General features: G+C 53.7%; 1 protein-coding gene across 1 annotated transcript in view; it reads right to left on the bottom strand.

The window, feature by feature from the left end:
• DNAH1 (dynein axonemal heavy chain 1) overlaps window positions 1-22,482 on the bottom strand; it is an 83,760-nt gene that overhangs the window by 5,573 nt on the left and 55,705 nt on the right. The window contains exons 52-71 of the mRNA XM_026106526.2: window positions 21,911-22,079; window positions 21,353-21,544; window positions 20,018-20,128; window positions 18,568-18,753; window positions 12,501-12,692; window positions 11,666-11,833; window positions 10,271-10,462; window positions 9,694-9,825; window positions 9,118-9,243; window positions 8,283-8,402; window positions 7,008-7,157; window positions 6,406-6,566; window positions 4,928-5,153; window positions 4,648-4,843; window positions 3,508-3,659; window positions 2,422-2,618; window positions 1,842-1,986; window positions 1,143-1,301; window positions 530-661; window positions 3-173 (exon numbers count right to left, since the gene is read on the bottom strand). Of these exons, the coding sequence (XP_025962311.2) occupies window positions 3-173; window positions 530-661; window positions 1,143-1,301; window positions 1,842-1,986; window positions 2,422-2,618; window positions 3,508-3,659; window positions 4,648-4,843; window positions 4,928-5,153; window positions 6,406-6,566; window positions 7,008-7,157; window positions 8,283-8,402; window positions 9,118-9,243; window positions 9,694-9,825; window positions 10,271-10,462; window positions 11,666-11,833; window positions 12,501-12,692; window positions 18,568-18,753; window positions 20,018-20,128; window positions 21,353-21,544; window positions 21,911-22,079 (3,277 nt within the window). The remainder of the gene's footprint in view (window positions 1-2; window positions 174-529; window positions 662-1,142; window positions 1,302-1,841; window positions 1,987-2,421; window positions 2,619-3,507; window positions 3,660-4,647; window positions 4,844-4,927; window positions 5,154-6,405; window positions 6,567-7,007; window positions 7,158-8,282; window positions 8,403-9,117; window positions 9,244-9,693; window positions 9,826-10,270; window positions 10,463-11,665; window positions 11,834-12,500; window positions 12,693-18,567; window positions 18,754-20,017; window positions 20,129-21,352; window positions 21,545-21,910; window positions 22,080-22,482) is intronic.

The raw sequence follows: 22,482 nt of genomic DNA, 5'->3' as shown, positions 1-22,482 counted from the left end.
ACCTTGGGGCAAGAATTCAAGAAGTCATCACTGAAGCTATTGTAGGACTTGAGCAGGTTGGCCTTGACCCCACGGGGGGGCTCAATGGTCATCTTGGAGCTGTTCTGGAGGATGGACACAGGGAAGCAGTTGCTAGGTAGACTGGTGAGCCAGAGGCGAAAATCCTGATGCACCTGGAGAACCAGAAGGCACAGAGGGTTTGGACACAGCCACTGCAGCTGCTCCTGAACCAACACTCCCGTTTTACTGGGAACCTTGGGATGGGATGGAACAAGGTGTGGGCTCCAGCCAGGTGAGTGCCTCCCCACCCATCATCCGCACACTGCTTAGTAAAACAGCTCACCCCACACCTCTGTTGCCCACACCCACAGGCTTTTCATTAGGCTGTGTGTGAGACCAAAGGTCCCGAAGGCTGGAAACTTCAGCCAGTGGCTACACGAGCTGCAAAGTGGCAGTGCCCCTTGGGAGGGATGTGAGAGCATTGGGTTAATTTTCCCCTTGTCTTCAGCTATGGGGTCAGTGTCATCACCTTGTCGTGGTTAATGCCCTCGATGAGTCTCTCCAGCAAAGGCATCCAGCTGGGGGCCAGGTGGCAGTTCTGGAAGAAGACCCACTTGCCCTGCTCCATGGCGCTGTGCATCATGGCTTCAGCACGGGGGCCCTGAGGAGGCAGACAAGACGAGATCAGAGGCCCTGGTCGATTAGGGGATGTGCCCTGCCAAGCTAGATAGAGAGACAGTTGCTGAGTGAAAGAATCAGCCTTCAGAGCTATAGCCTGGAGTCTGCAGCACCAGTTAGACCTGGGCTTTGTCCTCTAGGCTCAGCTGGATCCTCACTATCTGTGTATAGCTCAGCAATGGCCCTTACACAGCTCACCAGGCTTGTGCGTCATGGCATGGGAAGGTGGAAGGAATGGAAAAATTAGGGATGGATTTAGGATGTTGGGGGGCATGGGAAGGGGAACTGCTGCAGCCCTTCCTGCTGAATTGGCTCCTCTAGCTAGCGGAAGGCTGGTGAGGGAGGACCCTGGGGCAGGAGGGGGCTCTCACTGTGCTGCAAGGGTGTCCTGCCTCCCTGGAGCTAAGTGGGATCTCTGAGTCCCGGCATGACAGCACTACTCCAGGTTGGCACCAGCAGCTTACCTGGCCTTGGCCCAGGGAAATGGCAGAGAGCTTCTTGGAGAACTCCATTTCTTCAGCAAACTTGTAGAGGTCAGCAGCTGGGTCAGTGCCAGGGGACAGCACAAATACAAGGGGGGTGGTGGCAGTGGACTCCTTGAACACCTCTGAGAGGTTGGTAGTCTGCAAGACATAAAGCTGCTTAGACCAGAGGGTCTGTTGTGGGAATGCACACTTGGGCCATGTCTTGGCACCACACACAGCACCTTCCTCATCCTGCCTGTCCTCCAGCTCCTCTCCAAGTTACTAATGTGCTCCTGAGTGCTGAGCCCAGAACAAAGTTCAATAATGGCCCAGTATAGCTGTTTTTAGGCAGGATTGGAATCAAGGCAGCGATTACTTTCCCATTTGTCATTCAAACTCTTTGCTGTTATGCCTGCACTTTCTGCTCCCTCCCAGCATGGTTTAACTGGTGGATGGTGACTGTGTCCTGAGCAGACAGCCCTGTGGCAGTCCGGGCTGTCTGGCAGCCTCCAGGCAAGTCATTTCACCTCCCTGTGTCTGCTTCCTCAGCTGTGGATGCAGTGTTGTGCTGCCCTCCTCTGTGGCTGGAGAGAGGCATTAGCAGCCTCACTGCAATGGGAGACGATGTCCCATTGACAGCAAGCTCAGGACCTCCTGCTCCACTCCCAGCCCTGCCACTGCCTCCTTCCGGCCAGTTACCTGTGGTTCAATAAAGCGCTGATCCAGGTTCAGTGCCACAAAGTCCTGCATGGCATCGGTGACCTTATCTCCCCGCAAACATCGCAGAACCAGCAGCTTCTGGAAGGCATCAAGCTCAGTGTCCCACTTCCCAGGTAGGGGCTCTCTGCAAAGCAATCACGTGCGTTTTGCAGAGACGTGCCAGGTCCTGCAGCTCCCCAAGAACCACCCAAGCTGTCTGCAGGCAGCAGCTGCTGGGTTTCTAGAGAGGACGAGGCCCTTCCAGACAGCTGCTTCCACTGGGAAAGCACCAAGTGATACTAGGCTGAGGCACTGCGTGGGCTCTGCCTTGAGCAAGCAGCAAGTCCAGGAGCCCAGGCTCCAGGCAGCACCCACACCAGGCCTGCATGGACGAAGGCAGCCCTCACGGAGACACGGAGATGCCTCTGCCTCTTCCCTACGCACCACTGCACTGACTGTGAGCAGAGCCAGCCCCGCAGCCTCATCAGTTCCCCATGCTCTCCCGGAGGGTGCACCAGCCAGGTGCACAGCTAAGCCAAGATGTGCAGACTGGTGTGTGGAAAAGGCAAGGTGGACTCACCTGTGAGGCTTGGGGCTGTCAAAAATGGCCCTGAACTCTGCAAGGTTGTCTGCAAAATCATCTGCGAAGCTGGAGAAATTCTTCAGGTTGCTCAAGGCCAGGATGTCTCCCCACACTCTCTCGTACAGCCATTCAGGAGCTGGGTTCTCCCGCATCATCTTTATGGCCCCCCCTGACAGCAGGTAATGCCACTCATCCTGAGAAGGGGATAGGACGTGGTCATGAATTACAGCCCGCCTGTCTGGCCTGAAGCATGTGCAGCTGTGCTGTACTGCAGTAAAACCCTACAGTAACTTTCTGGCTGCCTCGCCTGCCAGGCATGGGTGTCAGGGAGTAAGTGAACCGGAGAGTCTGGTGAGTTCAACATGGCCATTCAGTCACCATCATATCTCCTCTGCAGTGATAGGCACATGGAAAGGTTTGAGAGCAGAATGGCCACAGGTTTGCCCACTGGCCTGACAGGTATTTTACAGAGCAACATCGCTCTTTGTCCCCAGCACCTAGGAAATATTGGCCCGAGGCCACAGCAAGGCTCAAACTTGTGTCTCTGCAGAGCTTTGTGAGAAATGGACCTGCTCTGCCAGAGCACAGGCAGGGGGATTCAGCAGAGTCCACCTGGGAGCAGCAGAGAAAGCCAAGCTGTGCGAGGCAAGGGAAGAGCTCCCAATCCCCACGTTGTCTTAGGGACCCAGGGGAAGAGCTCCCAATCCCCACGTTGTCTTAGGGACCCAGGGAAAGAGAAGGGGGCAGGAGCCAGTGCTCTCCTCCCAGGCACCCCCTTGGAGTTTTGCAGACCCCTTCTTGCTACCCCTTGATCATGGTGCTACTCTGCAGGAAAGCCCACCCCTAGCTGAGAGCACTTGTTCATGGGTGGCAAAATACTGTGCAACGTGTGAGGGAGCTACTGCTGGGAGCCTCCAAACTAGCCCGGGAGGGATGACTGGGTTCAGCAAGCCCTTCCTGTATGTTACCTTGGCTGCCAAGGCAAGCAGCTGACTGCGGTGGGAAACTGCTGCGCCCAGCCCAGGGTTGGACTTCAATTGCCCTGGCTGGGATCCTACCAAAGGACTGAGGCAACTTACTCACCATATCGATCTGCCCTTCATTCATCATAATCCGGACACACACCAGAAAGGCAAACATGAGCTTGTGCTTCTCAAAGAGGCTGCGGCACACGTTGCTGTAGAGACTGAAGGTGACGTAGTTGTTGATGTTCACGATCCGCTCCGTCAGGGTGTCTGAAAACAGGCAACGAGACAAGGGTGGAGGGTGCTCTCCACGGCAGCTGTCTGTGCCTGGTCAAGGGGATGTGTCCACTTTCACTCTCAATTATAGACTTGGTACAGGCTAGGCTTTGAGATTCAGCATATTACACAGATGCACCAGATGTTTTCTGGTGTGTTATGTGCGATCACTGCATTGCTGAGACACCACAAATCTCTGGCTGGGGTGTAAGTCCCTCCTGGAAGGCGTAGGGCCTTGGAGGAGGAGGAGATGGTGCCTGTACTGGGCCTGCCCACAGCTGAAGTGCTCGGTCCCACATGTTACTGACCATAACCACCAGCCCTGGCTGTGCCTGATGGGCAGTGGTCTGGCCACGCAGTGGCAGGGTGAGACTCCACCAGGGGATGGGTCAGGCCCCAGGCCAGCTTCCCTATGACAGCTCAGGCCCTGCATTCTAGGGAGGGGTTAGAAAAGGTCCCATGCCTGGAGAAAGCACACCCCCCCCCCCCCCCCCAGGGAAGGGAGGGGCTCCAGCTGGAAGAAGGGCTGCTTGATCCTGCTCTTGTTCAGGAGAAAGCTGGAAGGACAGAAAGCATGCTCTAGCAACCAGAGGGAGTCCATGCTGCACTAAGGCCATTCTGGTTAGCAGGTGCTGCCTGGCAGTGGCAGCCAGGACCTGTGCACGAAGGTGGCTCCATGAGGAGAGTCACACTGTTTCTGGTGTGGCATGCGCCTCGTCCATGCCCTGGCACTAGCACCTCCCCAGCCCAGTTGGACACAGCAGCAGGGAAGTAGTGAGGAGAACAGAGGGCAGGCTGCCAGGCCCGCTGTGACCACATCTCCCCTTGCCGTGCAGACACTACTAGAGGCAGCTCTGGGCCATGCTGAGACCCAATGCAAGAGGGTGTATCTGCCTTGACTCTGCAGGTACCCTACCTTCTGCTCCTGATGGGCTAAGCATCTGGCGCAGGGAAGGGATTGGAGGGGGCTCCCCGACAGTACCTGCCCTTTCGGAGTTGGTGATCCCTGTTAGGAAGATGTTGAGGAACCACTCGAGTGAGTACTGGTACATGGGGTCCACGTTGGCCAGGTCTGAGACACAGAAGTAGAGGATCTGGGTGCGGATGGCGACAGGCACATACTCCATGCGTGTGACATCAATGTCCTTCTCTGTCTGCTCTGCAACCTTTACCTTGGCCTGGGGAACAGTAGAGATGTGACAGTCAGTGCAAGGCTGGTAGCGGATGCACAGCTGCAGGGGGACAGCACCGCTGCCTCTGACCTCGATCTCTCCTGCCTTGAGCTTGGATGCCTCCAGCATGTTGATGAGCTCCAAGTCATCTACAGGGTTCCCTTCGGAAGTGCTGAGCCGATAGAGGATCCGGTCTTCTATCGCCTTCAGCTCCTGGCGCATCTTGGCATTGCTAACGATCAGCTGGTTTCTGGCCTCCTCTAAGTCAGGCCGCTCCTCAGCTACCACTTGTCCCAGCAGCTGGTCTTCCAAGCCACTGCAATGAAAGCCAGGGTGAAGAGCGGGGTAGCGTACCCAAGGTGCACACCAGCCTCAGCTGCGCAGGCAGGTGCTGGGCCTGGCTTCTGGCCCAGCACATGCACGGGCCTGACTGGCTACTGCCTCTTCCAGTGTGAGACATGAGCACAGGCAGGGGCAAAGCGAAGAAGTGGTTCTTCCTGCACGTGGCAGTGAGGCTGGGGAACTTCCTGCTGCAGGAAGTGGTGTTAATGGCTAAAGAAACAATTTCACAAGAGAGGAATCTACTGTAACTTACTAGATATACAAATATAAACATACTTGGGCTTGGTCCCAGAGATGCAACCTGTAGGAGGCTGAGAGAGGATTCGGGAGGGTATTGCTATGTGGTGTTTTATTCTTATACTCTTCCCTGTTTGCTGTTTGGTGCTGTTGGAGATGGGCTCCTGCGGCAATGGTCCTTTGGCCTGGCGTGGGTCAGCCACTTGCCTTGATGACAAGATTAACATTGCTAAGCAAGGCTGTGCTTCCCAAGATGTGGGACATGCTGCCACTGGGCCACAGGCAGTTCCAGGTTGAGAGACAGGCTCAGGAGAAGGCAGTGGGGATCTAGAAGAGGAGCTACCCCTATGGTATTGGGTTGACAAAGTAGCCCAGGGCTGAGAGTGGCATGGCAACAATTCTGCACCCAGAACTGCTCCTGCACTTTGAGTCAACTGACAGCACATGCTGACCAGAACAAGGAGAGGGGGGACAGACATTCAGTCTGAAGTTCTCAGACAAGGAGAAAGATGTGAGAAATATGGGCCAAGAGAAAGAATGCACAGCAAGCCCAAGGGGATGGAGCGGCGAAGGGGGAGGTTTGAGTCTTAAGCATGGAAGGAGGTGTGAGGACAGGCTGTGCAAAACCAGGCCTTAGCGCAGTTAAACTGCATGCTCTGTTGCAGGATGTTATGGATGCTAAAAATGTCCAGAGGTTTGAGGGATGACACAGTCTACTTAAGGGCCACACTGCACTGTCTGCATGCCTCACAGACCTGTTGGCCACCTCACAGCCATCCCCAGCAGGCTGAGAACCAGGTGCGGGAAGACCCAGGAACTTGCCCAAGGTCCCACTGAGTCTGTGGCAGAGCAGAGACATGACCGGCATCCTCTGTGACCCTCACTCCTCCTTCCTGAGCTGCTCAGGTCTAGGGGAAAAGGGCCGAAGGCTCGGGGACCATGGGGAATGAGGCCGAGCAGGGTGAGCAGCTAGCAGGGCAAGCAGGTACCTGGGTGAGAGGGTGAAGTTGATGAGGGTGACCTTCGTGGAGACCTCCGGGGTGTAGTGAGGGTTGGGCAGTTTGGTGGTAATGTACATCCTGAAATCCTCTTGGTAGGGGATCACTGTGTCCCCCAGCTTCAGCACTGTGTTGCCTTGGTGTTTGTAGGTCTGTACCAGAGAGGGATAAAGACGGGTGGGTTGGGATGTCTCCCTCTTGCAAGAGAAGGCATCCCACTATGCCCTGGACTCTGCCGTGAGGGGAAGAGGCTGAAAAGAGGGACAGAGGAGCTCAAAGCTGCCAAGCAGACCTGAAGGCCTGAACCTGAATGGAGCAGCCAAATGCCACGGCCCTGCCTGCCAGGCACAGACAAAAGATCTGCTGCTGGGAGACTGAAGGCGAGAGGGAGGCTGCCAATATGGGGGACCCCTGGCCAGGACAAGGGAGCACAGAGCAGGGGGCATCCATATGGATGTTGCCTGCCCAGAGAGACCTGCAAATCCACAGCTTTGATTTGAGGGTACAGTTACCTTCCTCTAATCCCCTTCCAGCCTGGCCAGGTACCCACTACACTCTGCTTGCCCACTCCTTGCCCAGGTGAGATGCAGGACCTGCTTCAGCAGGACAGGCTCAAGGGCTGGATCTAGCTCCTCGCCAACATTCTCCAGCAGGAAGGGCTTCCCGAAGCTAATGGAGTTCTCCAGACTGCTGAGGAAGTCCTGGTCGCTCAGCTTGGCCACCTCCAGGTTGTTCTCCTTCTCCTGAAAGGCAGCAAGGGACGGCAGGGATGGGAAAGAGCCCAGCACTGCACAGATGTGCTGCCAAGACTCTGTTACTGCTGTGATGAGAGAGGAAGAAGGGTGATGGTACACCTGGGTCCCAACATGCTCAGGCTCTGGGCCCTGATGTGGGGCCAGGTCTGTAATATATTTCCTGATGTGATGTTTCCTGGGGCATGTAGGCCACCACTCAGCCAACCCACTGCCTCACTGATGCCCAGTAAGGGGATCTATTGCCCTCTCCCTGCTGCATCTTGCCACTCCCTCAGGCCAGCTCTGGTGCATGGCAAATCTCTAACACGCTGATTTAACTCACTGAAACAGCAGAAATTACACCTTTTCTTGCTCAGTTAGTTTTTGACCATTTCAGCACATTTAGCCCACTCATGGAGGCTCACTGGACACTACAGAGTGCCCAACTAAGCAGCAGGTGCAGGGAGGGAATGGCAAAAACCTCCTTCAGACAGCAGGGCCTTGTGAAAACAGGCCTGTGCAGTGCCCCTGCAGAGCACTGCACTGGCAACTTGGAGCTCTTTTGCCTGCAAAGTGAGGGCAGGTGTGTGGGAGAAGCCCTTGGGGAGCAGAACAGGAGCAGCTGCCAAACCTTCCCTCCTGACTCTTCAAAAGGGCGGTGGGGTGCTTACCTCCTCTGTCTCTCTAGAAGGAGAGGAGAGAGTGTGGTCTGTGTCTCCAGGGCCCTGGCAGTCAGTACTGAGCTCAGTAGCCAGGTAATACCACCCTGAGCCCTTCTATCCTAGACACCCTAGAGGTTTTTGTGAGAGCTGCCTGGTTTGTGGTCTGGTGAAGGGTGTGAAGCCCTCCAGAATGCTAGTGGGGAGCCAGAACTGGAATCTGATTCTCCACTTGCTTGCAGAGGGCCCCCCCCTGCTGTGTGTGTGGGTCCCCCTGAGCAGGGGAAGCCAGCCAGGATGAATACTGAGCTTGAGGAGCCTGTCTGGTGCTGGGGAGGCATGACTGGGACAGTGGGAGGTCTCACAGCTCTGCAGCCTAAAGCTTGATACTGTAAGGCCTTACTCTGTGCAGCCCCTGATAGAAAGCTCCTTCCCCCATCTTAGCAGACCTGGATTTCCTCCCCACAGCTCTTACCAGGTTCTTGATCCACTTGTTTGCTTGTCCCTGGGGATCTATATAGTGAGTCCAGCGCTGGGAGAACTGTGTTATTACCCCATTCTCCACGGACAGGCTGTCATTGGGTAAGCCGGCAATCTGGTTAAGTAGAAAAAGCTGTGTGCTAGCTGTGGGGAACATTTGATGGCACAGTGCAGCTTTCTCCATGTGGTTCAAGAGCTGGCTGGTCTGGTCTCCCTTTACTGTGTGCCCCTGACGTGGGTGTCAGAATTACTCTGGTGCCCAGATTCAGGGGGTCCCAGCCCCTTGAGCTATGTTTACTCAGCTAGGATGGTAGCTACGAGTATGTAATGAGGCTTCTCCTGAGAAGCCCTTACTGCCCTGGCCCCTGTGTGGTCATAGTGTGGGGCTTGTGGCTGGGTAGGGAACGGTGGTAAGGTTACTGCTAGCAGCAGCTGGGTCCAAAAATGCAGCTCTACTGGTGGTGGCTGAGCCCTGGGACAGAGCTGTGCTGGCAAAGCTAAGCTTGGGCAGGCTGTGGCTGGGGTTCTGCTCTAACCCTGGGGCATGTAAAGGGGAAACCTTACAGACAAGGTGTGTGATACTGCCAGAGCTGCTGCTACCCTGGATGTTGCTGAGGCTCTGAAAGGATCCCCTTGTTGCACAAGGAGCCCCAGACCTTGGCAGCAATTCCAGCTCTGAGGTGTGGAGGCACTCAGTTGTTATTCACCTATTCAATCTGGGGTCTGCCCTTGGGTACAGCTGTTCCCAGCAAATTGTGAGCTGAATGTTTTGGCCTTTGCCCAAAGTGCTGCCCCCTTCACCCTACTGTGCACTTCTTTCTGCCACTTGCCTGCCAGGACCGGATTTCCACGGGGTCTCCGAGGGTGCTGATCAGGTTTGGGTCCTTGGTGTGGGGAACGTTGTTTTCTGACAGCTGCCTCAGCCATTCCTTGCACAGTGCTGTGCGGTAGTCTCCCTGCCGTGAGAAGCACCATCACAGTCATCCTTTTAGTTGTAGCTAGTCTGCTGTATTTGTTTAAATCTTCCTCCTGTTTCTGTTCAAACGTGGCTGAGTGCAGCCTCTGGCCCAAATGGGGAGGGAGAGATCCAGGAGGGATCTTGCATCCTTTTGCCCCATACTGCGTGCCCCGTTTTGCAGAGATTGTGGTGTTACAGCTCTTAACTTTGCTCTGAGCAGGCAGTGACATGCGGAGATAGTGCTGGCATAGTAACCTGTCTGCCCCAGGACCCAGAGGAGCTGGGAAGTGCAGGGAGCTGTGGTGGCTGCTAACCCCAAAGCAGGGCAGAATCTGACCTGCTTCCTCTGATCTTTCCACTGGAGCTGATTCTGTAGCTGATCTGATCAGCAACAGCGAGAGGCAAGCAGCTAACTGAACCCCTTGGGGAGAAGGAGCATTGCACTTACCGTGAATGGGCCCAGGTAGGCCACGAAGCCAGCTGCAACGAGCACGTCACCAGCAATGTTGTTGATCATGTAATCCAGGTTCTGTACAGTGTCCTGCCAGCGCACCTTCTCATCGGCCAGGCCGTTAATGAGCTGTGGATAAGCCGCAGACATGGGAGCTGCTGTGTGGCCTAACCTTGCCTCCTGAGCCTTCTACAGACTGGGTAACACAGCAGATGACTGGGGTGACCAAGCGTCCCAAGGTCCCCTGCCATACCCTGAATTCTGTCCCCACCACTCAGCTTTGAGCACTTTATCCTGGGAGAACAGGGCTGCCCTGGAGTCCTGTTGCTGGCTATGGAAGGTGTGCCACAGGAGGGCAGCAGCTTTTCACCGTAGTGCCCAGTGAGCTGAGCTTTCCCAGCCCCTTTGTGCTGCTGAGATCTAGCCAGGCAGCTCTGTCCCAGTACTGCCCTGAGCTGAAGGCAGACAGGGTTGGTGGAAGGGGCAGGCATGGCAGAGGCTTTCATCACTGCCCTCCTGGGCCTGATGTCAGGATGTCTTGTGTCGGCAAGCGGAACCTGGCTCTGTCCCCTACCTTGTCAGCATAGCCCAGTCTCTGCTCACACTGCTCGCACTTCATCTCTAGCTCCTCCTTCTTGGCTACGCAGCTCTTGTACTTGGCTTGCAGCATGGCGATACCACCTTCAGCCTCCCTCAGGCGGTCCTTAGCTTCCTCAAGGACCTGCTGGGTGATGTGCAGGTCCTCTTCTGCTTCCCGGAAGGCTTGCTGAGGAGAAGCATAAGGGAATGGTGAATCTGGCAGGCATGTGGCCAGACAAAAAGGCAGACCTTGTGGTAGGAGCTGATTTGGGGAGAATTGCTATGAAAGCACTAGTTGGAACTGAGATCCTTCCCTACATGCCAAAGGTTACGGGCTATCAAAACACCACTAGAGTCTGGCAGTGCATAGGAGATTGGCTTTGTAATGTTTCCTGTGTACGTCAATGGGAACCTTTGGATAGATCCACCCAAGAAAACAAAGTACAGTGAGGTGCAGCACCACGTTCCACGTTCCCCGGCAGCAGGGCTCAGCTTGGTCAAGGACTAAAGTGAACATCCCTTGCACATCCTGGAAATATGGGTAGGCTTTTCTGCTGGCCTTCTAACAGTGAGAACTTACGCTCAAAGCCCTGCTGCATGGCAAGGCTATTGGCATGCTCAGCTGGGTGGAAGAAGGCACAGGGCCAGCTCTGCACTGGTCCAGTTTCCACCAGACAGTTATGTTGTTGGACTTGGAAACCCCTGCATTGCTGTGTAGGGGCCCCAGAGCAGTTATGCTAATGTGGTATGACTTGAACTGCAAAAGCATCTAAATTAACTTTGCAAATCCTCGTCTTGTGTCTGACACCAAGTGGCTAATCAAAGGATGTGAGCTTGCTCTGCGGCATGGAGTAGAGGAAAGGAATCCAGGTCTGGCCTGCTTTACTTTCTGACTTTAAGTGACCTGCCTAACTCCAGGGGTATTCTGCAAGCCTAGGAATAAAAGTAGGGGTGGGAAGGGCATTTCTGCATAGCTCTGCAAATCCAGGAGCCTGTGCCAGCTTGCATGAGCTCAGGATGTGGCTTATTGGTGAAAAGGAGGAAAGGTTCCTCTGCTTGCCCAAAATAATAATAAATCACTAGGCTTAGAGAAGATCAAGCTGAAATACAAGTGAGATGTGGGAATGCTTCTGTAAGTACAGTTTTTGCTGAGCCAAGACTCAGCCCTAAAGACAGAGTATCACCTCTGCCCAGCATGTTCTAGACTGACTTCTCCCATTTCATTACCCTAATGTACTTTTGGGCTTAATGAACTTTTGGTCAAGCCTTGATTTGAACAGAAGGCCAGGCCCGCACTACACAGCTGGTGATGTTAGCATCTTCCTCTGAAGGGAGCCGCTAATTCTGCTCTCCCTAATTCCCAGCGTGATCCAGTGAAGCTGTCTCTTACCCGCTTGGGCTCCACGGCCTTGGCCACAAAGTGGTACTTGTACATGGCACGCACCCACTGGCAGATGGAGGTGCAGGCTTTGGAGACCTTGGCAATGGCTGATGGCTGAAACTCCTCACTGTCAATGTATGGCTGGATGGCTTTGATCACAGAATCTGCAATATTGTCCTGCAAGGAATGGTGGGAGAGAAAATAAATCAGAAGAGGGTGCTAGAGATCTAACTGAGGAGGATCTGCAAGGGCTTGGGGCTCAGTGGGAATCCTCAGGGATGAAGAAAGAAACTCTGCTTTTCATTTTCATTAGATAGCTGAGTGGTTACAGAAAATAATGCCCTGGTGAGGTGACATCTGGGGAACAATAAAATTCAGCTAGGTCTTCTGCATTCCCACCTATGAAGGATGACTGCCACTTCTAGCTCTAAGCACTCTTCCTGTAGCTGCAGCCTGCCTCAGGACCTGGCAGGGAGGTTAAGGCATCGCACTGGAGCAAAAGGAACCAAATTGTTGTGTACTGAGGCCTGGGAGGCACTGCCGTGTGACCAGGTAAGTCCCTTCCCGTATCATGTGTCAGGGTTCACGTCCTGCTTCACTGAGTGCAAAGAGCAGGTGGACAGAAGGGAGGACTTGGGCATCTGGGACCCATTGCCAAAGGTAATGAAGTGCAGTCAACTGACACGAGGGACTTCCAAGCCAAGTACATCCTTGTCCTCAGTGTTGCTGAAGGGCAGTGCCCAGGAGGAGCCTTGTGCATGACTTTTGGCTTCACTGTTGTGAGCAGGCTCTCTATGATGTAGTGCCTGATCCCTGGTTGAAACCTCCCTCTGCCACTGCTTACCTTATTGTACTTAAACAGGCTGTCCAGGAATTTCCCTGGGTCCTGGAGAAGGGCCTTGCCTGGCTCCCAGTAATCATCCACCTTGGAGCCCAGCTTTTCTCCTGGCACCCTTTTGGGCTTGATTCCTTTCATGATGCAGACTGCTTCGATCACCATCTTCACACCAAGTGGCGGCCGCTGCATTGCTCGTACCTTCAAAATACAACCAGAGACAGAGTGGCTTGGTTTGGTTCTCAGTGTTGTGCCGGCAATAGCTGCTGGAGAACTGTAGAAGGGCTGAGAAACTGGGGTGCTTGTTCCTCAGAGCTGGCCAAGGGGAGATGAAGACCAGAGGCAGGACATCTGGGTGTGGGTGAGGTGGTTTCTTCTGGCCCTGGGAGAACACAGCTGCCAAGTCCAGCTAGAGAGCTTGGGGGATAGGAGCAAGTTGTTGATCTTGCATGTTCCTGGTACTTATGTTTTGGTTACACCCACTGTAACTCTAAGGGAGAAAAAAGAGTGCAACCATAGGCCAAAAAGTGAGCTGGGAAAAGCTCTGACTGCTGTTTCGATGGGAAAATCCTGTCTCCCCTCCCAACCTTCCCCCATGTAACTCTGAGTCTCTACGCTGAGCATGAGCAATCCCTGTCCCTGGCAGCCTTCCCTGAGCCACTGGAGCTGCTGCTGGTTGTTCATCATGCTGAGGACTGCTTGTTGATGGGTATCTCATGCACGGCTTCCCATCTTAATGAAAGTATGGTAGAGGAGGTTGTGACATGGGGGTGACAGCCTATGTGCATCATGTGTTGAGCAGGAAAGGCTGAGGAGCCAAAGGGACTCCCTGCTTTTCTGTCAGGCAGAAGTGGTAGCGTGTCTGTGACTACCAGAGCTCAGTGTTGCTCAGGATATAGTGAGGTGAGTGAAGCATCCTTCTCTTCTGGCTGCAGAAGATGCAGTGTATAGATGGGCAAGAGAGAGATCTGCAGGGAAAGCTGGTTGTCAGAAAGGGCAAGGAACAAACTGGGAAGGCTGAAAAAGCCTGCCCCAATGCCCTGCAACGGGTATTTCTTACAGGCTGAAGATGCATTAGCAGAGGTCCCAGAGCTGTATGGCCCTGGTGAGGGGAAGTATGGGAATGGGGTATTGGCAGTAGAGCAAGCTTTCTCCCTTGCTCTATGGGGGCCTTGTTTGTCTTGTGCCCTGCCCCGGGAATGCTGTAAAGAAGGACCCTATGAGTTGGTCTGCAGCTTTTGTGGAGACACTGTTGAAGTCCTTCCTCAAGCAGGCAGTAGTGCTGCTTGGGCAACCTTGCATTGGCTTTGGGTGTGGGGACCACTCTGGATGTCTCCTGTTTTGTCCCTTCTAGTGTTGGCCACTCTTGCCATGTTCAGACGGAGACGCTCCCAGACCTTCCTACAGGACACGGTCAACAGAGGGGCAGAGTTTTTGGAGACACTGAAGGTGGTCTACGCCCATGTGGACTCCCTCTGTGAGAAGGACTTCGACTGGCTTTTTGACTGTCCCCAGACAGAGCAGTTCCTCGAGTGGTTCTGCAACACTGTGGATGAGGAGAACGTGCTGAGCCCGGCTGAGGTGGAGGCCTACGAAGCCCTGCTGGCTGCAGGCAAGCCCATCCTGGAAGGTGATGCCCTTGACCAAGTGCTGCAGACCTGCTGCCAGGTCCCACAGTTCCCAAGCACGGTCCTGGATGATGAGGGCCCCTCTCTGGAGGCCCTGGAGCAGGAGGCTCAGGAGCTGCAGGCCTATTACTCCCGCCAGCTCTTGCGGCATAATAAGCTCCAAGTCTGGGAAGCAAGCCTGCAGCAGGAGCTGAAGCATTTGGCAGAGGAAGAGGAGAAGGCAAAGTGGGAGCTGAGGAAGGCTCAGACAGATGTGGAAGTGGAGAACTTCCAAATCACTGTTGTCCTGAGCCAGATCAGCAAGCTTACAACGCAGCTGGCAGAGTGGCACAGGGAAGTGGGAAAGGGCCAGCCACCAGTGCTGCTGTGCGAGACAGATCTTGGCCCTTACATGGAGGTGGAACAAGTGGCCACTGAGGCGTTTGAGCAGTTCATCCAGCAGGCCCTGCCAGAGAGTGCCTGGGCTCCTGGTGCTCGGGGGGAGAGCACATGGGCAGAGGGCAATGTGAAGGAAAAGCTGGAGGCAGACACATGGATGGACTCCGTCCAGAAAATACAGAAAGGAACAAGAGAAACTCTGGGTAAGGAGCGTGCAGAGACACCCCTGGGGTGGATGCCCTCAAGTCAGGAAATACTGGCCCAAGGCTCAAGGTCAGAGCTGCTAGCAGAGCAGAGGAGCAGGACAGAGGAGAACCTGAGTGTGAAGGACCATGGGGAGAGAGACGGCAGCCAGGAAGCCACAGAGAGAATGGAGACCAAACAAGCAACACTTCTGGAAAGCCCCAGGACTGAAGGAGATGAGCTGTCAGGGAACCAAGACAGTTACAGGGAAGAGCTGAGCCAGATAAAGAAAGCATATATCTGTGCCCAGAGGGAGCTCATAACCATGTCAGCAGAAGTGGATGGCAACTGTGCTGCACTGAAGTGGGCCCAGAGGGCTCTGAATGCCATAAAGGAGAATCAGGTAGGGTCAGTGCTCCCTTTCCTACACGATTGTTTGTGTCTGCAGCATATTCATAGTGTGCCAGTCTTTTCCATTAGACACTGGAGCACAGCAGACACTTCAGGAGGAGGTAGCTGAGCCAGGCAGCACTAGCGGTGCACCCTCACACCAGTTTCTCTCGTCTTCCCCCTGTACAGCGTGTAGCAGAGGATGAGCTCCAGGATCATGCCACCACGCTCCAGAAGCAGCTCCACATCCTGCGCTGTGACATTGCGCAGATCCAGTTCCACTACCTGCCGTCCCTGCTGCAGACAGCGGCCTACCTCTCTTGCCTGCCAATCCTGCAGGGGCAGCTCAGTCTGGAAGCTGCTCGCCTGCAGTATATTGCCAGGAGGCAGGAGGAGGCGGCCGCATGGCTGGCAGGCCAGCACAGCCGTCTGGACTTGCTGGGACTCCAGCTGAAAAGGGAGAGGAAGGAGCTGGATGAGATGGCTGCTTGGCTGGAAGAGATAGAAACTACCCTGAGGGAAGCCCAGGCCAAGCTGCAGGAGCAGCATGACTACTTCAGAAGTGCTAGCGTCTCACAGAAGGGCTGTCCACGCACACAAACGGTGCCCAGAGACCTCTCCACCATACGGTAGGGACTTGGGTGTGTGTATGCATGAGGAACAAACTAGAGGTGGGGGAGACGGCATGGGAGTAGGAAAGGGATCTGTCAGACTGAAATCACTGGGCAGTCCAGCAATGCTCCTCTGCCAATGTAGAGCAAACCTAGCTCTGAGGTGGTGTGAAATTCCCCAGAAGATGGCACCAATTCCTTCCTGACTGCCTAGTGCTGATGCAGTGAAGCATGGCTTGGAGAAGGGATTGAGTACAGAGAGGAGAGGTTTCTCTAGGGTGTGAAGGCTGAGAGCGAGGAGGCATGTGTTCAGCCTTAGAGAGGATGAGCTGTGCCAGTGGAAAGCAACAGCTGCTTGGTGCTCCCCTGGCTTTCTCTGGATGCATATCCTGTCCTGGACACCTGTTAGCCCTCCCTGCACAGCTGTGGAGTAGCTGGTGCTGGTGTCTGCCAAAAAGGAGCCCCTGACTGGAAGGGCCTGGCTCTGAACCAGCCTGGCAGTTCTCCACTGTGCTCTTCCCAGAGCTACAAGCCATGTGCTGCTCCCCAGGAGTGGCTGTCCTCTCTGTCATCCCACAGACACTTGCACCCCAAACCTACAGTGCACACTGTGCCCTGAGCCCTGTTCTTCCTCGGCACTGGCATATGCTCATGCATCTGGCTGACTGTCCCTTCTTGCAGGCTCTGGGACATGCTGGTGAGGCAAGATCAGGAGGAGCAGCTCCTCTGCAGCTATGAGGCCATAGCAGTTCAGGCTTCCCGCTTGTGCCAGGACCAGAGGATGCTGGAAGCACAACTAGCAGCTCCTATACTGCAGCTCCCTGCCCTGGAGTCAGCCACAGAGGTGCTCTATCAGCTGATGTATGGCAACTCCAACCAGCTGCAGCTTCACTCTCCGGTAAGCAGGGGCTTTTGGCGTTTCCCCATCTTGGAGCCCTCTCTGCCATTATCCCTGAACGTGGTGGTGGAGTGCTTACTGCACCTCATACCTCGGAGAGGAGGCTGGCCCGATCACTGCTTTGTGCCAAAAGCTACCCAGAGACGCAGTGCCTGGCTGTCTGCCTGAGGGACTAAGGTGTCCAAGAGTGAGTCTCATCATGTGTGCCATATGCTTTTAGCTACATAAGGCTTGCCTTAGCCAAGCTGGCCCACTAAACCACTTCATTGGGCTGAATGCCTCTAAAGGCCAGAGTCAGGCAGGCAGTTTCTGGTAAACTGAGCTGTCATGGGGTGGGAAGAAATTCCTCCCCCCCCCCCGGCCCTTCTTGCATGTTCACATGCATTTGGGTTCTGCCCCTCAGGAGATCATTGAGCCCATGCAGCAGCTGATCACCATGGAGAACACACTCTACCAAATGCTGATGGACCTCCTGAGTGACTTGAAGGTCAAACGCAGATCTCTGCAGAGCCCTATCCTGCAGACAGAGCGCAATCTCTATGTGTATTTTTTCTGCAATGAAGATCGTCTGAGAGAAGTGGTGGAGGAACTGGAGAAGCAAGCGTTGGCTTCCTCCAAGGGACAACTGATGCAGCTGCCCTATGCAGAGTAGTAGGTCAAGAGGATGCTTGTTCCCAATCATAGAAGTGCAGCTCTCTTTAGTTGGGCTGAGTCATTACTCCTGGACTGAGAGAGAACTGTGGTTATCCTGGCTTCAGTGGCAGGTTATTCTGATCATGACCCAGTAGCTGGGCTTAAAATAAGCATGAGAGCCTCCTCTTTAAATGAAGAGATTCCTGGAGGTGGAGGGGTGGGTTAGATGAAGCATAAAGAGAAGTTGATGCCTCTTGTGAGTTGGCATTGGAAGCCTTGTACAGAGAGGAGACTTTTCATGACAATCCTACAAGAAGGTGGGTGCTGGGGGCAAGTGGACTGACACTATCTGCATTTTCCCCCATCTCTGGGGAAAGGAGCTATGCACGTTTGTGGTGAATAAAAAGGTCTGTCACTCACAATCAGAGTAATGAGGCTGTCCTGCCCCTTCATAGCTGTCACACCCCATGCAGCAAGATCTCATACACTGTATCTTCCACGATCATCCCCTGCAGATGACCAAATCTGTGGGTGCCACTTGCTGAGGCTGCTCTCTTGACTGTGGATGTGGGTTGTGACACTTCCCACTGCAGGGCCAGGACCCCTCTCCTCTCTGACTATCCTGTTTCAAGCCTGTCAGTCCCTGCTGCCTCCTCTTCTCTGCCCTGTGCTAGATCCCTGTTTAAAAGATCCTGCTGGCAGGGATACCGAGTGCTGCTAGAACAGTCTGTGCTGTGCAGCCTGCACCCAGGGTAGCATCATGGTATTGCCTACCACTTGTCCCCATGGACAAGGACAGAGCAATAGCTGTCTCTCCAGGACAGAGGTGAAGGAGTGACTGGGGGAAGGTGTGCATGCAAACAGCCAGCAGCAGGTGAAGTCAAGTGCATGGTTTCCCAGCTCACATAGGATACCCTCAGAGAGCCCAAAGGATTTGGCTGTTGAGCCCCTGGCAGGGGGCAAGACCAGCAGCTTGGTTCACTGAGGCTCAGTGAAGTGGGCAGGCAGGCACCACGGGTTGAGCACTCCTCGACTCCCTCACTCTGGCATGATTTGGAAACAACATGCAGGAACACACAGCAGCCAGCTGCTGTCTCTCTACCCTTCAATATGGTTTGCTCTCAAAGAGTGAAGGTGAGTGCCAAGAAGCTGCATGGGCAGCCACACAGTGTGTCACCCCAGGGGAGGGGTGCTGGAAAAGGCTGGGGATACTGAAAGCCCATAGAAGGGAAATTGCTGCAAATTGTTGTCTTAGTCAGCTATAGCAAGCTGACTACAAAGCCTTGGCAGCCTTGCAGGCCCTCAGAGAGGCCTCCCTCAACCAGGCCCAGGCATGCTGCCCCCCCCCCAGTTACCTCTGTAACATCATTCTTGTTGAGGTTCCTCAGGCTAGCAAGAGCAGCATCCAGGGCTGGAAGTGCTTCAGCCAGGTCCTTCTGAGCATCATCTGCAATGGCTTGGGCTGTCTGAGCTTTTGCTTTGGCTCTCATCTCCTCAGCCTGCACAGCATTTCGTGTCTCTTCAGCCACAGCTGTGTCCACCTGCAACACCACAGACAGCCTCAGAAGCATGGCTGGAGCCAGAAGACCTATTTGGCTTGCGTCAGCATCTCTAGGTAAGGATCACAGCTTTCCTGGCAGGTCATGTGCTTTCCCCTGCTAGAATGGCAGACACATGCTGCTGCCTAGCTGCTGCAGGGAATCCCCTCGCTGCATCCTACTGGCAGGAGACTCTTGTTTTGGCCTGTAGAGGTGATCCACAATCTCCAGTTTTGGCTGCTCTGGAATGGTGTCAGCCCTGCTGGAATTAGCTGCTCTACTTATCTCCCCCGGTATTAGAGGGAATGGATGTGACTGTAAAGACACAGGGAGATGGAGGAGTAACAAAACTTGCTGAGGGTTTTGTTCTTAAAACTGTCACTTCTGCCTACCCACAAGTTCTGTGGCTGCTGCCACCCCCCAGTTCAAAGCAGTACCGGGAGGTGTAAGGGAATGTGGAACAGAACCAAATCTCTTCTGTGAGTGGATCAAGCCACCTCCAGTAAGCTATGTGGGAAGATGAGAGATTATAAACTTTCCCCTGTGTTTGCAGAGCTGTGTGATGCTGGTGCTTCTCCTCTCTCTGTCTCAATCTGGCCATCCTATGGTGGGAGACAGGCAGTGAGGAACGTGGGAAAGAGGGAAGGAGGTGAGAGCCAGCACAGGGGACAGCTTCCTCTTCTGCACTTGCATTAGTGACTGTGTGACATTTGGTGAGCTCTGGGCTGGCAGCAGCTGCTTGCAACTGGGTCAGCTCCCTGGGGCTGGGGAGTGTTGGGACTATCCCTTTCAGCAACAGCAATCTGCTCTTAGAACTACTCAGGCCACCTGAGGATAATGTCTTAGTGCTGCTGCTACTTTGTGTCCCAAGGAGCTAATCAGCAGAGAACTTTTTGCAGAGAAAAGGACAAGTATGGTAGCTTAGCTCCCTGACCCATGAGGCTGTGGGTTAGGACTGGGCAGGGGAGCAGTCTCTTCTGCTAGCAACTGTCTGGTATGTTGAAACTGGCCCCACCACAAACATCAGAGCAGGGTCCCCAGCAGAAGGCAACTCTCACTTGCAATGCTGCCACCCATAGACACCTGCTGTGCTAATCTGGGGTCGCTATACTGGTCCCTCCAGCAACTGGCAGAAGTGCTGCCATGATACAGCCCAGTGTGATGCTGTTTGGTGCTTGAGAGGTTTGTTGTTGCCCACACAGTCCAACACCACTGTCCAGTCTGAGCAGGTGGACTGGAAAAGTGCCTGGCCATCCAGCAGTGGTACCTGCAGTTGTTCCATGGTTGCCAGTGTGTCCTTGGCCGCCTCTGCCAGGAGAGGGCGAGCAGACTCCAGCTCCTCCTGCATCCTCGCTACATCCTCTGCTGTCTGCAGGAGCTGGGGGAGCAGAGCACAGTGAGAGCTGGAGCAGCAGCCATGAAAAGCCCCAGGAAAGGCCTGTGCTGCCCTGCTGGGTGCTCCCTGCCACAGTCAGGCTGGTAATGCAGGTCTTGCCTCTGTGTTTATGTAATCAACAAGCTGGGTTTGAGAGCAATTTTGCTGTGCTGTGTGTGCAGACAGCAGTGCCTAACAGTGTCTGCACATCATGAGTGCAGCTGCTGCAGATACTTGTCTGCTGCACGAATAGTGTTAAAGCTCTTATTAAATCTTGTGATCTTATGGCCCTTATTAAAGCCAGCAAAAACTGTGTTCCAGCTTGGGGTGGTCTTAAGCCCTGGCTGAGAGGCAGAGCCCAAGCACTGCTCCTATCTGAGACCTGTAAAAGCCTGCACCTGACCTGATGAGTGTCTAGTGCCCACTCAGGCACATGTGGAGCTACCTCTACCCAGCACATGCAGTGTTTCTGGTGCAGAGACATGCAAAATGTCTGTCTTTCCACACTGTGCACTCTCCTTGTTCCTCTGGTGAGGGAAAGCAGAGGAAAGACTGCAGGCTGCCCCTCAGCAAACCCCTCTGCAAGAGGTTAGTGATTGTCACATGCATGAACTCTCAAAGGCAGCTTTCTTCTAGCATTGGCTCTGACACTGCCTGCTCCTGCCCATCCTAGCCAGCTGCTGCTCTGTAGTGCTGGTCAAGGTTTTCCAAACCCAGATTTGTTATCCAGGATATTTAAGAGTCTTTCAATCCAAACCAAGCCCCAACCTGGGCATGTGTGGCTGCCTATGGAGAAATACCAACCATGTTCTCTGATCATGACTGCCATGAGATCCATTAGCTAAAGGCTGTTGTTCCCAAACCATAGTTTGCAGACACTTGTAGTTCACAAGACCATAGGACTCAGTCAGTAGAACCATGTTGCTGTCATGGGGCTTTCAATTACAAGGATAATAAGGAGAATCCTGAGAGATGCTGAGGGATAGAGGGGTTTGTGGTCTCCAAAGTGTGGCTATCATTGCTTTTAGAGCTGCTACCATCTCAGACCTTTAGAGGGATTGTCCCCTGGAAGAGGACACAGTTCTTGCTCGTTCTAACATGTGGTTCCTCCCCACCCCCCATTACCAGTCTTTTGGTGGGGCATCTCACTGCATCTCTGTGGCTGTAAATATACAGCTCAGAGGAGATAAGAGGAGCCCAAAGCTCTCTCATTTGTCAGGTACCAACCTTGTGCAGGCCACTTTTCATCCTGTTCTTGGCTGTTTTCAGTTCCTGTTTCTTCTTTCCAATCAGGGAACTGAAGATGCTGAGGAACTCTAGGTAGCTTTTGGGAGTGACATAGTTGTGTCTGGCCAGCTCTGCCAGGTACACCTGGCACTTTTTTGCCACACTCTGATGGATTTCTATGCACATCTGAATCTACAAGGAGAAAGGAAAGATAAACAGTCTTATTCAGCACAGTAGAGGTGTTAGGGGAACCTAAATGGTGTCCAAAGGGGACAGGGAGCAGGCTTACAAGAAGCCTAAATATACAATTGCAGTAGAGCTTGCATGAGCATGTGGGCCTCAAGCAAGAGGGCAAGCCACACAGCCTCTCTGGAAGGCCACAAGGACAGAGGATGAAAAATGGATGTGGCCATTTCAAGGCATATGAAAACTACTGAGTTCTGGACTTGAATGAACTTGTCATGAAACCTTTCCTTTACAAGGTAGGATCCTTTCTGCAGGTGCCTTGCATCGCTGTCCATGTGTATCTGTGCTTTGTATGTTGAGTGTGGTACCTACCATCCCATCAACATCTGTACTGTCACCAAGATCTGGGATCTCATGCAAGAAGGAGGAGGCAACACACTGCAGGGCTTCAGCAGGCCACTCATTAAACCAGTCAATGGTACAGCAGTTCACTAGAGAGGGGAACTGTCTCAAGCGTGCTCGGAAGACTTCTCCAATAGGGCTATGTGACAAGGAATGCAGAAGAGATGTTACAACAAGCTACTGATACAACAATAAAATACCTTTTCTTCCCCAGAACTATCTTGAACTCTTACAGAATAAGAAGGAAGGGAGTATATCTGGGGAGAAAGAAGAAAGGTGGGAAATAGGGGGAGTATGGGCAGTGCTTCACAGTCCCAAGGTACAGGTCACAGTTTATCCCTTAGATGTCCTGAGTATATTCTGATGTTTTCTGGGTCCCTTCCTAAGGATAATGCTGAGGAGGTAAGAAATAAATGTGACTGGAAGTCTACTTCAAGAGGGCAATCAATTACAAAACCAAAATCAGGGCCCTGATTCGATCACCTATACCCATGCTGTGACTGCCCTATATCTTCAGGCAGCCTTCCTGCAAGCACCACAGC

The sequence above is a fragment of the Dromaius novaehollandiae genome, chromosome 12 (genome assembly GCF_036370855.1).
Source record: "Dromaius novaehollandiae isolate bDroNov1 chromosome 12, bDroNov1.hap1, whole genome shotgun sequence".
Lineage (NCBI taxonomy): Eukaryota > Metazoa > Chordata > Aves > Casuariiformes > Dromaiidae > Dromaius > Dromaius novaehollandiae.
This window is presented reverse-complemented; position numbering and strand designations above follow the sequence as displayed.